Source organism: Amaranthus tricolor, chromosome 2 (assembly GCF_026212465.1).
Source record: "Amaranthus tricolor cultivar Red isolate AtriRed21 chromosome 2, ASM2621246v1, whole genome shotgun sequence".
NCBI classification, from domain to species: domain Eukaryota; kingdom Viridiplantae; phylum Streptophyta; class Magnoliopsida; order Caryophyllales; family Amaranthaceae; genus Amaranthus; species Amaranthus tricolor.
In genome coordinates this window covers 7,106,016-7,120,944 of record NC_080048.1, presented here as the reverse complement: position 1 = coordinate 7,120,944, position 14,929 = coordinate 7,106,016, and the positions used below count along the sequence as shown (strand labels likewise).

Genomic DNA, 14,929 nt, shown 5'->3' with positions numbered 1-14,929 from the left:
ATATTTAGAACCATATCAGTTAAATATTATATTTTTTTGTTTATTTTATTATATGATAAGCAAAGCAAAAACAAATACATATAAAAGTTAAATCTAAAATATTCTCTAAAAGATGATACTTTAAAACATGATTTATAAATATTTTTAGTTATTATAATATAATTATAATTTGTTTATTACAAATTACCCATTTGAAGTGACACCATACCTCATTTTCCAAAAGTTCTATTTTCCATCGTGGTGCTATCGCCATACCTTATTTTCCAAAGAGCCAAACTCAAACCCAAACCAAACCCTTGCTCTTTTGTTGAACCCAGATTCAATATCCCAAACCCTCAATTTTCTGCCCCCTCTTGTCTTTTCTTTCTGTTAAAAGATTCACCTATCAAAACCCGTATATCGCCATTTTTGGTTTCTCGGTTGCAAGCTTAAAAAGGGTTTAGAGCAGCGGTGTTTTTGTTGAATGTCATTATCTTGATGCTTATGATTGCGTTTTGGAACTGAATTCTTTATCACTTTCGAGAGGTATGCATCTTGAAACTCTTTGTATTGGATTGAGTTTCAAATACTTTTTATCCTTGTGTTTTTGAAATTTCTTGAATCATAGGCTTAGTAGTTAACATGAGTAATCTAAATCGCTATGATAGTTGGAATATTTTGTTTAATTAACTTGTTATGATTTATGTGACTTGAGTGCACACTTTTGGAGTGCATTCATGTATGTCCTTTGGTTTTGGAATCCAATGGGTATAATAATGTGGAAGATTAAGTTTCTACCTTAATGGTTGTAGTGTTTAGTGTGATTTGTTGTGGGAGAGTATTCATGGGATTTATTGGTGTTAATGATGATTTATAAAGAAGTGCAAAAGATAGATGGTCGATCAGAATTCTGACAGATGAAGTCTGATGGTCGCTCGACTTAGCTGCTCGACCGAGCGAGCTCTCTTGGTTGGTCGAGCGGTCAGACAGAATGTATCCAGAAGGAGTCTGTAGGTCGCTCGATCGAGCCGCTCGACCAAGCGAGCTCTTTGTTCCGGTCGAGCGGATCCTCTGATGTGCCTAAGATGCTATTTTTCGACCTTTCAAGTTCTTGGAGCTGTTTCATATCATTCATTGTTCAATATTAATCTTATATTTAGTGAGCAATTGACATTATTGTACTTAGTACTATATATAGAGCTCTCATACTCACCAAAAGACACATCAAACACAACCCCTAAGCCAAACACGTAGCCTTTTGTTTTATCTCTTACACAATTGTAATACTTCATTTGTAAGAGTATTTTATACTCCATTGATATAATATAAACAGAAACTATACACGACGGAGGACGTAGCCATCATTGGGTGAACCTCCTTAAATCTTTGTGTCTCTTTGCTTAGTTTACATTATCAAACATTGTTTATTCTTTGTTGTATGCATCGTTCATATAAGTTCTTAGCATCGTAACGATCTTGGCAAGTAATTTTCATAACTTGAATGTTTATATCTTCATTTAAGTATCGGTTTTCTTTAATCTTTCATTGGCCCCGATTTTGGTTTCTTGAGCCTTTTGGGTGGTTAATATCTTCATCTAAGTAGTGCTTAATTCGCATTTGGTTGAAAATTGTCCTTCATTCGAGCTGGCGCCATTCATGTTCTTGATTGTTTTTTCTTTGTTGATATTAAATGGTGGTGATTGGAATTAGTTTTAGTGTTAATTTCCATCATATTGAAAATTGTGGCGAAAAAATTTCTGTTTTGTATAGTGTTTTTTAATAAGTACTCCCTTCACTATATATTATACTTTCTTTGGATACATGACTACATGAGTAAACACAGACTAAAATGGAATAATCTTCAAATTGCAAAGAATTCTATGTGGAGAAGGAACCAATGATTTCGATAGTTTATCAATAATTGGAGGAAAAAACCTGCCAAGAAGCCCCTCAGATATTAATTGCAGGTATATTTATTAAATTATTTGTTTTCATGGACTAAATCTCTTATAATGGGATGTATGGTTTGATTGCCGACCTGTGAAAATAAGCTATATACCCATTTTGATGGCCGATTGACCCATAAAAAAGGAAAAGAGCTGAATAAAGATAGAGAACACACCAAGGATCCAGTATCTCTAACATCTTGAGTTTTCCCTTCAGTTCTCTTTCCATTGGTGACAAAAAGCATTTAATTTTTCTCCAAAACTGCTTTAGCTCCCCGTTATTTCCCACCACGCTTGCTTACTATTTATCCTCTTGTTGTTATATTGCCCCTGTTATTGTGTTATTATTGTACTGATATCAGCACAATGCTCTTCCACAGTTCCACTAAAATGGAAGAAATTTGATTAATTTACTGCCTCTTATCAGAAATATACTTGCCCAGTTGCCCTTTTGCTTTAACTTGAATTGTTTTCTAACTTAATCGCTATATCTAACTATGTTTGTTTGTAGATGTTCGTGTGACATTTTTTGTGGTAAGCGAAGTGTTTTTCTCGTTTTGGAAATTTCTTAGTTTTTATTTCTATTTCAGACTGTAACATTATTGCAGAGATGAGGTGGTTATTGTCAAGATGATGGTGTTTTGTGTTAATATATAATGGCCAGTAAATACCAAAGAGATGTAATTGCCAGTGTGGGTTCCAAATTTATTGAAAGAGGTGATGGTGTCCCTATTCGGGTTGCTCGTAGGGCTAAGAGGTTTGGTTGGATAAGTCGACAAAGACTTTCAATTTGGTTGTTCCTAATTGGAGCTTTATTCTTCATATGCTTCACAATTTTCAGTGTTAAGGTGCACTTTCATGGTGAGATACACAAATCTATTTTTCCTACTTTGCTTATAAAATTCAATTGTACGCTTCATCAAATAATTGTACAAAGAAGTGTGTTTTCCTGTTCTTTTGTGTAGTTAATGGAGTCAAGTTCTTTTGTTTGGATCTTTTTTTGATGTTGGGGTTGATTTATACATATCATGTGTAACTTTGTGTTCCAAGCCGAAATCAACCAGAAACCTGACCAATTTTGACCCTGCCATGACCCAACCCGACTCATTTTTGACCCTTTTTAAAATATATGGTCAATGTTGATATTCCAAGTCGTCACTTTCGTGTCAAGAACCCCTATATTTATTGTCAACTTTTTATTCTTCCTGTTTAAATTTTAATGTGTCAAAACCTTAGAAAACGTACTTATCTTTTATTATAAGAATTAATCTAATCTAATATAACAAAAATTATGTATAATTTATTAAACAACATTTCAATGATAAGAAAAAATATATGACCATTGACATTAACCCATCACATGGGAAACAACCTTGAAAAATGTTCCAAATTGAAAACAACTCGACCTTAAAATGACCTGACCGAAAACAATCCCACTCAAAAAAGTCCCAACTTTCCATTTTGATATGTCTATGACTTTATTTATATCTTAACTATATGTTACCTTGATCCAATTTCTTAGTGTCCAAGAGATGTGTTTGAGACTTGTCAATACCTGAAATTTTAGGACGCTATTTGACACATGTGCACCAAAATCGTGTTTTGAGACTCATTTTTAACTTGTCAGTATCATGTCCTTAGTTATAATTAATAATAAAAAGCACCATATGTATTTGGTACTTAAGCATACGGCACATGTAGAACTCTGTGCATTTCATAGGCAAGTGAGCAAGTCACATTTTAATTAATTTCTTTTTTAGCTTTTTTTTTATATATAAAAAATTCTGAACCTTTTTTATTATGTTTCTTATGAAAAATTGTTGTATATGGAGGAAGATTTGTGAGGCTAAGTGCAAGGTAAATAGTTAACATATGATTCATTATCTTTCAAGCAGAGGAAAAACCAAATCTACCAATAGTACATAAGAAAGCACATGAGAGTTGTAAGTCAAGTGCTACAACATGTCAAAAACTTGATCCAAACAAATACAAGAACCAAAACAAAACAATGTGTGAGATATTGCTAACAAATATATGATTTTTACTCCACCCATGCTTATGAGAACGTTGCTGGCTGGTCTAAGAGGGAAGGTTGTACGCTAGTAAACCAATTTGAAATATTGTCACACCTTATGTCATGGAAACTCATTTACATTGGGTAATTGGAAAAGTTATGTCATAAGAGTATCATTGTACTAGAATAAAACAATCAGGAGCTCGGTCAGATTTGAGAAGTGTAAATTGTTTGCCCTTGATAGAAGTTCGCATAAAAGGCTTTGTCTAGGTGGCTTTGCCCAAGAAGAGAATAACGTGATGTGTTTTGCCTAGCTGTGCCCAGTGCTGTTTAAAAAGTTATGTGTCCCAGTATATAGTCTTAACTTAATATGGAAGAAGAGTATTTTGTTATTTAGGGGGGTGGGTGGGTGGGTGGGAGATCTATAGATGAAAGAACTACAAGCAAAAAGGTTGCCCGCAAAGGCGCCAACCATCCAAATTACTGCATTTTGTCTGGTTCATCGCTCATCTTTCTTTGGAGTTTACGAAGTACTAGAAAGTATTGAAGTTTCTTGTTCTAGTTCGCCTTGTTCATGTATTCAAGAATGTTTTAAACAGTAGGTAACTATGGTTGATGAATTGTTCTAGGATAAATTTAAAGAAAGCTCCTACTTTAGATATCAATAATGAAATGCAATGAGGTTGCTATGGGAATGAACTAGCTGGGTACATTTTTATTGAATGGATTATAAAATGTCAATTTCTGTATTGTTTTTCAGATCCCAATATACCATTGTGAAGGCATAGTCCAGTTACAATGTTAAAAGTATTGAATCTTTTAATTCATCCTCTAGTGTCCTCATGATCAAATAGTGTCCGTAACTTGTTTCCCTTGAAGTTATTTTACCCAAAGGCCAAAGATATGCTTGTTTCAAACTTTGTTAAAAGATCCTTGTGCTTAGATTGTTAAGACCACAGTTGGTACTTACTGAGAATTTTGTTTGTAGTTATACATTTCTAATTCCTTGAAGCAGTATTTTTGTTTATCCTCATGATGGTTGTGCTATTGTTTGTTGATTTTAGAAGTAACTCCAAATAAATGTAAATAAATGTGTAGGTGAGAAGGAAGATGCCATGCCGTCTTTCTTCAACATGAAAAAAGGAGGCGTTGAAAGCAATGTTACCATGAAGGAAGGGAACATGTCTTATTTTTCCAAAGTGCCTAAAATAGGCCTCCGGAGCAGTCTTACCAAAAGAAAGAGGTCCCCAAAACGTAAGTGTAATATTTTGCGGGGACGGGTGTTGGATTGATTTATCTTCATGAGCTATTTATTATGAGCTCTTTTAGCTAGATTTAGTTATTTGCTTGTTTGTTCGCCATACGTATATAAAGCTGAACTGGGGGTGGGTTTTGGGGGTTAATCTATCTTAGCTAGATTTAGTTACTAGCTTGTTTGAAGGCCATAACAAGTAGGTACAACTTACATTTTTAGAAACATCGGGTACCAATTAGAATTTTTGAAAATATATGCACATTACACTTTGCTGTTCTTTTGCCTTATATTGTGTCAACAACTTTCAGATTATCCATGTGATGTTGCATTTGCGAAGTCTGTTGAGTATATTTTGGAGCCGAAAGATTATTTAAACTTCACAGATTTTACTCTGGACTATGTTCATAAAGAGGATAAATCTTTTATAACAAGCCCATACAGTCTCAGATTTGCTGGTCATCAGACTCTTGAAGAACGGGAAGACTCTTTTTATGCGAGAAATCAAACACTGCATTGCGGATTTGTAAAAGGATCTAATGGGATGGAAAGTACCGGATTTGATTTGGAGGAGAAGGACCAGATGTATATGAATACATGTACAGTTGTTGTGTCGTCTTGCATCTTTGGGAGTTCTGATTTTTTAAGGCGACCCACAAGTAAATTGGTGAGTGATTATGGTTACTCGTTTAGATTGTGTATTTTGTTCTCAATATTTTTTATTCATGTCCTGTTAAGCTGTTTCATGTTCTCTCCCAAAATTTATGTACAAAGTGATTGTATTCCAACCTTTTTTTTGCAAGTTTATTTTCACTTTATCATGTTATATGCTCCCAAAAGTCATGCTGCTTAGTGATTGTATTCTACCTTTTCTCTGCAAGTTTACTTTCATTTTCTTGTGCCTCCTCTCTGACGAACATCTAGGTGACATGTTTCAATGTAGCTTGGAAAAGAAGGCAAAAATTGAATGTCCAAAAGCAATGGAAAAGAAGTAATTGAAACCATTTGATTCCCGAGTCCCGACTGTTTCTGTTTGCAAAGAGAAAAGGCTTTCATTTTTTTATTCTGTTGTTTGGTTGACTTGATTGAAGAACCTTTTTTCCTACCGTAACCCTCAACCTCCAACTCACAACACATAAATTATCGTGTTCTCTATTGCCCCTGCCACAACTCATGTTGCAATGACAGCCACCATTGCCACTCAGTTCATTTTTTATCATTGCCATTATTGGTAATCATCAGTCTGAAGTAGTCCATTTGATCGATTTTGTTCGCATATGCATTAATTTTTATCCTTGGAATCGTAGAACAACTTGTAAAAAAAATTAGAGATCCAAGACCTGACGAGTCTCTGGAATAAATTCCATATTCCCTTGCACATGTTGAGGAAAACATGAGGGCCTTCTAAAACTACTTATTTGGGGGCAGCAGTGGTATTAGGATGGCCTTGTAAAAGGTGAAAGGTCAGAGAGAAAGAACGGTAGATACAATGGTTTTTAAGCATAGAAACAGTTGGAGAAGCAATTATTAGTTGGTTGATTTTTTTTTCTGGAGAGTAACATGGTTGTTTTTGTCAACATAGTTGTGTTGATGGTAGGGCTAAGGAGAGGCCGGCCTTGGAGTGGCTTCAAGGTATGGAAATAAAATTGGAGAGTGATGTTGATCATAGCTGTTGGTTGAAGTCGTTGGCTTACGGAATGGAGTTTCTGTGGTGGGTTCCGGGGAGGAATTAAAATTTTGGTTGTGGAGAAAGGAAATGAAAAAAAATTGAATGTTAAAACTTCTGCTCAAAAAGGGGAGTCATAGAATCCAATTTAACAAGGAAAGTGGAATATCCACCTGGATTCAGTATAGGTAATGTTCCTGTTTCTATACCCTGTTTGGTATGGTATTCCATTCCATCTCATGTAACATTGTTCATAAAATATTGAAAGTGAATTAAATGGAGGGGCCACTAAAATCTTTTGAAAAGAGGCAGTGATGGAGGATTTGAAGAACCGCCTAGTGTGATTAAGTGTTATACTTTAGGAAAACCAGTGGAAGAGTAGTGGACAGCATCCCGAATTCAATTTCCATATATTATTTATTGCCGTCAGATTTTTTGAACTGTCCATAGCGCTTAGTCTGCTTTTTTTTTTTTTTTTTTCCTGAAGGGAGTTTAGATGAGGCAATTAGGACACTCATATTTTAGCACAAGCATAATGATGTGTTGATCATGTTAACTTTTGTATTGCTGTATGAAAACTCAAAAGGTTATCACCTCCCTTACCCCACTCCCTCACACAATGGCAAAAGAGAATATACTGTGATTGTGTAACCAAGTTCTTTTTCAAGATACTATTTATCAAATTGTCACTACTGGGGTAACAAGCGGAAGTATGTTTGTTACAGATCAGTGAATATTCAAAGACACATGTCTGTTTTGTTATGTTCCTGGATGAGGAAACATTGTTGAAATTGTTTTCAGAAGGTAACATTCTTGATGAGAGAGGTTACATGGGTTTATGGAGAATAGTAGTTGTTAAAAATTTGCCTTATGATGACATGCGGAGAACTGGGAAGGTGCCGAAGCTTCTAGCGCATCGCTTATTCCCATCTTCTAGGTAAGTTTCCCCATATCTGTTGTGATCATAATTGGCTTACATCATTTTACTCTGATTACAATTTGTTTTTTGGCTATGCAGGTATTCTATTTGGCTTGATAGCAAGATGCGGCTTAATGCTGATCCTTTGTTAATTCTGGAGCACTTCCTTTGGCAAACAAAATCAGAGTATGCCATCTCAAAGCATTATGATCGTCAATGTGTGTGGGAGGAAGTGCTTCAAAATAAACGTCTTAACAAGTATGACCATACTGCAATTGATGAGCAGTTTAAATTTTACCAATCTGACGGGCTAACCAAGTTCAATGCATCTGATCCTCATATGCCTCTTCCCAGTTGTGAGTGCTAATGTCTTAATTTCGGTATCCCTCATTCCCTCAATCCTTCAATATTTTTCACTATTTTGGCAAATCCCAAAAAGAAACTCTCTTTATAAACAAATGTTTCCTTTTCCCTTTATTCAATCTCAATGGTTAGCTTAGATCTCCATTATAGCTCTTCTTACATTTTTATCTCTCCATATGCTTTTCCAATGTTTATATTCTCTCTGAGTTTCATTTTATATTCTTAGTCTGTGCCGAACTTAGATATGAAAAATAGTAGAGGATGAAGGGAGTATTTGAAGTTCTATTTTGAGTTGTTGCTTAGATGCATTACTTGGTGTACAGATGTGCCTGAAGGTTCCTTTATAATCAGGGCCCATACACCTATGTCAAATCTCTTTTCATGCCTCTGGTTTAATGAAGTTGATCGTTTTACTTCTCGTGATCAACTGAGTTTTGCGTATACTTATCTGAAATTGAAGCGAACAAATCCTGTTAGACCATTTTTTCTTCATATGTTCCAGGTAAGTAGTTTGTTATTTGATTGGATTGCATTCAATCATTATGCATTGCTCGTGATCTATGTTGTCTTTATACTGACTGAATAGAATAAATTATAAAAAAGGTTAAAATACATTTTATGATGCTAGTTCCACCTATTCCTCTGTTCCATCAGATTCTGCTAAGCTTTGATATGCTGCTGCTATAGCTGGTTACATAGTATTTCCCTCTGTTATGCTGTGAATTTGCGACATAAAAGCCAAATTTAGACCCCTATTTTTTACTACAAATGCTCAATGATCTCCTTTTTGTGATCTTCTATCGTGAAAGGAACCTATGATTTATTTATTTATATTGGGCATAGGCCAAATAAAACAGAAAACCTACAGATAAAATAAAAACTAGTGACCCTTTCTGGTTTTGATTGCTAGCTTGTGGCTCTTCTGTCAATGTTTCTACGGAATTTGGTGATACAAAGAAAAGAAAAGAAAAAAGAGATTAATGTCATCAACTATATGGAAATTATCTGCTTGTGCATTAAAAGTTTGGTGAGGTTTCCTTGACATTCGGTTATATGCCCTGCATTAGTCGATCTTCAGACCCCAGTTTTGAACTCCCTTCTCTCTTCCCCTTTTCACCACCCCCTTATTTGGTTAATCCATTGAATGAACTCATGGCCAATGAGACAGTTCTCGACCATCGAAGGAAGAAATGCACCCTGGAATTCGCAATAATTGGTTGCAACTGCTTGTGAAACAGAGTACAGCTTAGCAATAATTGTCTCTTGAGGCATGGGTGTATGTGGGTTAGGTAAGGTCTTGATTTGATAACTTTTAACCTGAGGTATAGAAGTCCATAGTCTCAGTTCACAACTGAAACTTGACATTCAGCTTGAACTTGCTTTTATCACTTCTAGTAATCTTTATATCACACCCCTACAAAAGTAAATCTCAGACCTTTGGAACGGATTTTCATACATTTAAATAAATAAATAATAATTGATATAATACGAACAAGGTCACATGATTCGCTAATCGCCTCAGAAATCACGAATTGAAAAATGTGAATTATGGTAACTAGCGAATTATGTATCACTGAGTAAGTGAATATGTTTATATCACACCCCTACAAATCACGATTCGCTAAACTGATCTCGAGTATGAACCCTAGAAACTCAAAGCATATGAATGCTTAGAAGTTGTTTTGACGGAAGTGAATAATGTTATTGTGTTATACAAAGCTGGATGGGACTTTTCATCATCATCATCATCATCGTACTCAATATCCCACAGAAAGGCAGGGTCTGGATGGGACTTTTGGGGGGAATAAATGTGAAGTGTTTTTTCTAAAATAACAGTGCTATGTGCTGTCGATATAAGCTAATATGCTATTTTGTTTTCGAAGGATTGTGAGCGCAGAGCATTGGTAAAGTTATTTCGGCATAGGGATGCAATGTCTCCTCCAACTTCGCCTTAATAAAAACAATGTTATTTTAACTTTTGTCGCGGTAAGTCTCATCCTCTCTTTTGGTTTCTCTATTTGTAGGGAAAAATAAGGGGGTGTGCTTTGTCTTCCATGAATGACAGTTGTACATCAAGGTCTTGAACTTAGAATACAAAATGTACATCTTAGTTCACTTAAATTAAAGTGCTTATTTGTTGCAGGCTTCGACAATGATCCTGAGTGGAAGGATCTTTGTCGAGAACTGCAAAAAAAAGTGCCTTGTTGATGCTGGCTAATGGAACTGAACTTTTAATTTTAGCTACTCGAATTTCGGTTTTCTGTTCATGCAGATGAATTATAACACTTCCTCCTCTTTTGCTCTCTGCAGCAGTTGTTCATTGCTCGATGTACCGCCATATTCTCAGGTAGACAGATATATCTTGTCTGCTTCATTATTTTGATGTTGTCCTGGTTTCGGCATATTCAGCAATTCCTAGACGAAACAGATTGGTGCCTCTTGTGGAGATTTATTATGCACAGGTTCATCCTCTGAGGTGAGTTATCCTTGCTCTTCTAATCATGCATTTTTTTTGTATCATGAGAAGATTAAAATCAAATTCAATATCATTTATCCAATGTAATTTTATCTTGGAAATATGTTTTCTTTCAGATGCAATTGCACCAGTTGAATGGGTCTGCTCAAGAAACCTCCTATAGCATTGGACATTATTCAGGTTTAAACCAACATTTGTAGTTTTCGTTAATAAGTTGTTTTTTCGGCAATCTAGGAGAGTATTTTTTTTTTGAAAAGTTATTTAAATTTCTGTGTATGTACAAGAAATGAATAAGTTTATCACAAATTCTTGTGAGAGACGGTCTCTTCGAGAGACAATCTTCAATTGGGCCGGTTCATTATATATTTTTTAAAATATTGTAAGTAGACATTTAAGATATTAAAAGTAGGTATTAAGAATATGGTAAGTAAGCATTAAGAATAATGTAAGTATGCATTAAGAATATGGTACGTAGACATTAATTTTTAATGGGTTGGGTTTGAGATACGTCTCTCAAAGAGACGGTCTCTCAAGAGACTAGCTGTAAGTTTATAATAACTGCTAAAGCAGGAATGTTATGATGGTAAAAACTTAAGATTTGCTGTCCATATTTAGTAGTAGGAGCTACTGGACTTTAAAGCGAATGACCTATAGTGCAAATATATATATATATATAAAATTGCGAATGATGTTCACTATTAAAGGTTGATCATTTATCATTCTGTTTTCTACAAGTGTAAAGCTGTGTTATCTAGTCCTCTCAAGCCCTTTTAGGTGTGAGTTTATGTGAAGATGGTCATTAAAGGACAATAGCATAAATTAGTAATTGATTTTAATTTGACCTGATTTTAAAAATGAATTTACAATTATGTAAAAAATTAATATGAACACAAGATTCGATTTTGAAAGCTATACGAAATAAATAACTTGAAATCAATCTGATCACTTAAATGAATACCTCTATGTATAAGTCACGGAGTTAGTGTGTTTGCTATATTAAAAATATTAATCATTATGACCAGTTTATTATAGTTAGCATGTTATCATCGGGTCCAACAATTTAGGGTATAAGCATAAATTTAGGAGAAGCCATTAATTAGAAGAGGGCAACGTGTAATAAAGCCCTTTCTCATGTGTTGGGCAATGGGCATCTAGTTAGCTTTATTAAAACAAGGTTCTCATTCGCTCGGTAGTCCCCATCATAGGACCGAGTATTAAAATTAATATTTATATGATAAAAAAATTGTATATTTAAGGTCTAAGCTTGTGTAGTTAGAAACGAGTTGCTTTTCGTTGCAGGATTTCCTTTTTCTGAGAATTTTTTTGTAGATTTTTTTCGAGCCAAGACTCTTTAAACTCATATATTCTCTTTTATAGGTATGGGTTGTCGCCTTCTTTTCTTCGTTAGACCCTGATCATAATTTTCTATGAATGAGATACACTGAGTATGAGGATGATGATTAAAAAAAAAAAAAAAAGCTAAACAAGTGGGACGGAGATTTGAAATTATCAAACAGTAATGTTATTGCATTAGCTAGGTCGTTGTTTACTTGAATTTTTCTAATTTTTTTCATAGTTTACATCATATTGAACTTATCTCCTTGCATCTATAATTTAATTGTGTTTCCGTGAAGGTTTCCTCTAAACCAATTTAAAAAGCCTCATTGTTGAAGTCTATCATATACGAATACTTTAAATTTATCGGTAATAAATAATAGAGACAGGTGATAGAAATTTATATAATTTTGGTACGAACAACGATATGCTCATTAATTATCTCATCTTCTTCATAAAATTCATTATAATTTATTATCATTTGAAAATGTGGTAGTTGGTGAAAACGGATATTTGCGAACAATTTTTTGTGGAACAAAGTTTTATCCTATGAGAATGATATAATATATTTCTTGAAAATTTATACTATAAATCATTTGCATTAATACCATTTAATACTGACAACTAAATAGGTCGTTAGAATTATTTAATTACAAACAGTTGTTTGTACAAAGCAAATAAAAGTACTCCTATATATTTAAGAACGGGAGAATAACTTGGTTCTGAGCAGGAGGAGCTCCTAATACATGATCGCAAGCCTGCGCAAAATTTTATCTAACATGTATGTTTCTGTCTTTTATCCTTTATTTTGCGAAAATATTTACATTTTTTTTATTGGTGTATATAATATTTATCAACTTAAATTAATTTAGTTTCTCGATAGTATGATCAAATATAATAGTATATATAATTTGTTATAAAAATGATCAAAATTTTGTAAGCTTTTAATAGAAATGATATAAGATTTACTTGTGAGTTTATGAATTATATAAATAGGTAATTTATGTAATATGGTTGGTTGACTAAAATTACAAATTATGTCTGATTCGTATTATGTAAGTTTGTGTAAAAAATTTTCATATTATAAGCAAAATTAATGAACCTATCAATCATTCTTTCGAAAAAAAGAAAAAACCTATTTAACATGTTTATTATTCAGGTTTTGGCTTATTGTAGTAAATGTGTTGAGAATACTCAAAATTAGGCTTTTCATTTTTGTATGCTGCGTAATTCAAAGAAATACATAATTTTAAATTTGGTGTTTAATCCACTACACACTAATCTTTACCCTTTCTTTGAAAAGGTACGAGTATAGTGTATCCACTATTATTCTTCGACCTTGACTTTATGCGAAAATACTAGATTGATGATTTTATAAATTTTTTTAAAATTGATTAAGAGTCTATTAAGAAAGTCAACAACTAATGTTATGTACCCTTAACTAGGAGTGCCGCCGCTTAAGGCCCATCATCCTATAAACATTTTATAGGAGAAGTCTAATTCGTCTTTATTATTTTTTTCAAATACTTTTAAAGACAATAATCCATCTTCTATAAGGAGGATCAACATCTATTATATTGCCTAGAGTCCACATCTTCTATAACGAGCACTTACCTTACTCAAGCGAGCATTGTGCTCTGACACTGTTTGTTTGCTGCTTCTTCATTGCCTTATTCAAGCAACTTGTCATGCATTGTCTCGTTCAAGGCATGGTCCAACACTCTTAGTGAAGTCTCATATGCACACCGATCACCTCATGTAGCCACCTAAATCTCAATGTACCACAATTCGACACATAATCATTTTCTTTTTCCAATGTACAACATAAAGCATCTTTTATCGTTAGAAGTTTTGGTACTTGTTTCAACAGTTGAGTTGAACAGTTGAGTTGATTGTGTTAGATTTATTGCATAATGTTATAAGTTTACATGTAATCGCCTTTCTGAAGACTAGTCAGGTGAAATTGCAACAAAAATACTCAAAACAAATAAAAAAATGGGAGGTTATCAAAGAGAAGAAGAGATCAACAGCATGGTTCTAGAATCTGTTACAATTCCTTCCCTTCCAAGCCCTCCTCCTTGCAGCACAAGCTTCTCAACTGTAAACACCGATCCTCATCGGCGCTTTCAAAGGAGTTGTTCAAGTATTGATCATTATAATGTCTTGAAGAACTTTACTCAAATTGTTGGTAAATCTGTCTCATTTTCCAGTTCTTCCTTTGATTACTCAAATCAGAGGCTTGAAAGAAGCCGTTCAAGTGTAATTGATTATGAAGATGCTGAACAGAACTGTCAAACTCGTGAATCTGTCTCACTCTCCACATCTTGTCAACATATTGATCAATTTAGGGATACTTCTCATTCGCGCCTGCGACCACGTATTCCAGCTCATGGCCGGAGTAATAATCGGTGTCTAATTCATTCTGTTCGAAGTGTTCCAAGAATAATTGATCCAGAATTGAGGATTGAAATTGTTCGAACGCGTGAGAATGAAGATTTGGGGGAAAATGCTCAAACTCGTGAATCGTGTTAAGTGCAAGTTTGGCTAAAGAAAATAAGATGTATAGTTAATTTTCAGTCATTTTATTTTAATCGTAAGGTTTTTAGTTTACGTCAGATTTTATAAACAAAGTGTGGCAATTTAAAAATAATCAAGGAAGACCGTGAATAACAAATGTGTAGTATGTAAGTTATGTGTGAGCATAATAAGCTAATTTTGTATCTATCAAGTTTGTCTCTTAAAATTTGTTATATTTAAATAAAAAATCTTTAAAAAACAGAAATAATTTTACTATGCGTGTTAGTTATTTAATGGGTTTAACTAAACTCATATAAAACCCAAAAAATAAAACAGTGTAGAAAACAATAGTTATAAATATCTCTCAATTTCTTGCATATGGAAAGCAATAGCCTATTTTAAGGATTTTACTCTTTAGGGGATCAAAGTCTTACATAATTTTTTTTGTTATTTTATTAAGTT

General features: G+C 33.8%; 1 protein-coding gene across 9 annotated transcripts; it reads left to right on the top strand.

The window, feature by feature from the left end:
- The first annotated feature begins 217 nt into the window (after nucleotides 1–217).
- On the top strand, nucleotides 218–14,848 carry LOC130803756 (probable hexosyltransferase MUCI70). 9 transcript variants are annotated; one of them, XM_057667995.1, is made up of 12 exons: nucleotides 218–525; nucleotides 1,823–1,946; nucleotides 2,516–2,786; nucleotides 5,038–5,193; nucleotides 5,503–5,858; nucleotides 7,583–7,794; nucleotides 7,876–8,132; nucleotides 8,463–8,641; nucleotides 9,308–9,428; nucleotides 10,023–10,125; nucleotides 10,450–10,615; nucleotides 10,732–14,848. In XM_057667995.1, the coding sequence occupies exons 3-9, from the start codon at nucleotides 2,582–2,584 to the stop codon at nucleotides 9,350–9,352; spliced, it is 1,410 nt and encodes a 469-aa protein (XP_057523978.1). In that variant the 5' UTR covers nucleotides 218–525; nucleotides 1,823–1,946; nucleotides 2,516–2,581; the 3' UTR covers nucleotides 9,353–9,428; nucleotides 10,023–10,125; nucleotides 10,450–10,615; nucleotides 10,732–14,848. The 9 variants fall into 9 exon arrangements, with proteins under 9 accessions (XP_057523978.1, XP_057523963.1, XP_057523957.1 ...); XM_057667980.1 differs by lacking the exon at nucleotides 9,308–9,428 and adding an exon at nucleotides 2,437–2,459 and having other exon boundaries at nucleotides 219–525; nucleotides 2,534–2,786; nucleotides 10,732–14,838; XM_057667974.1 differs by lacking the exon at nucleotides 9,308–9,428 and having other exon boundaries at nucleotides 219–525; nucleotides 10,732–12,731; nucleotides 13,904–14,762.
- Nucleotides 14,849–14,929: the final 81 nt, after the last annotated feature.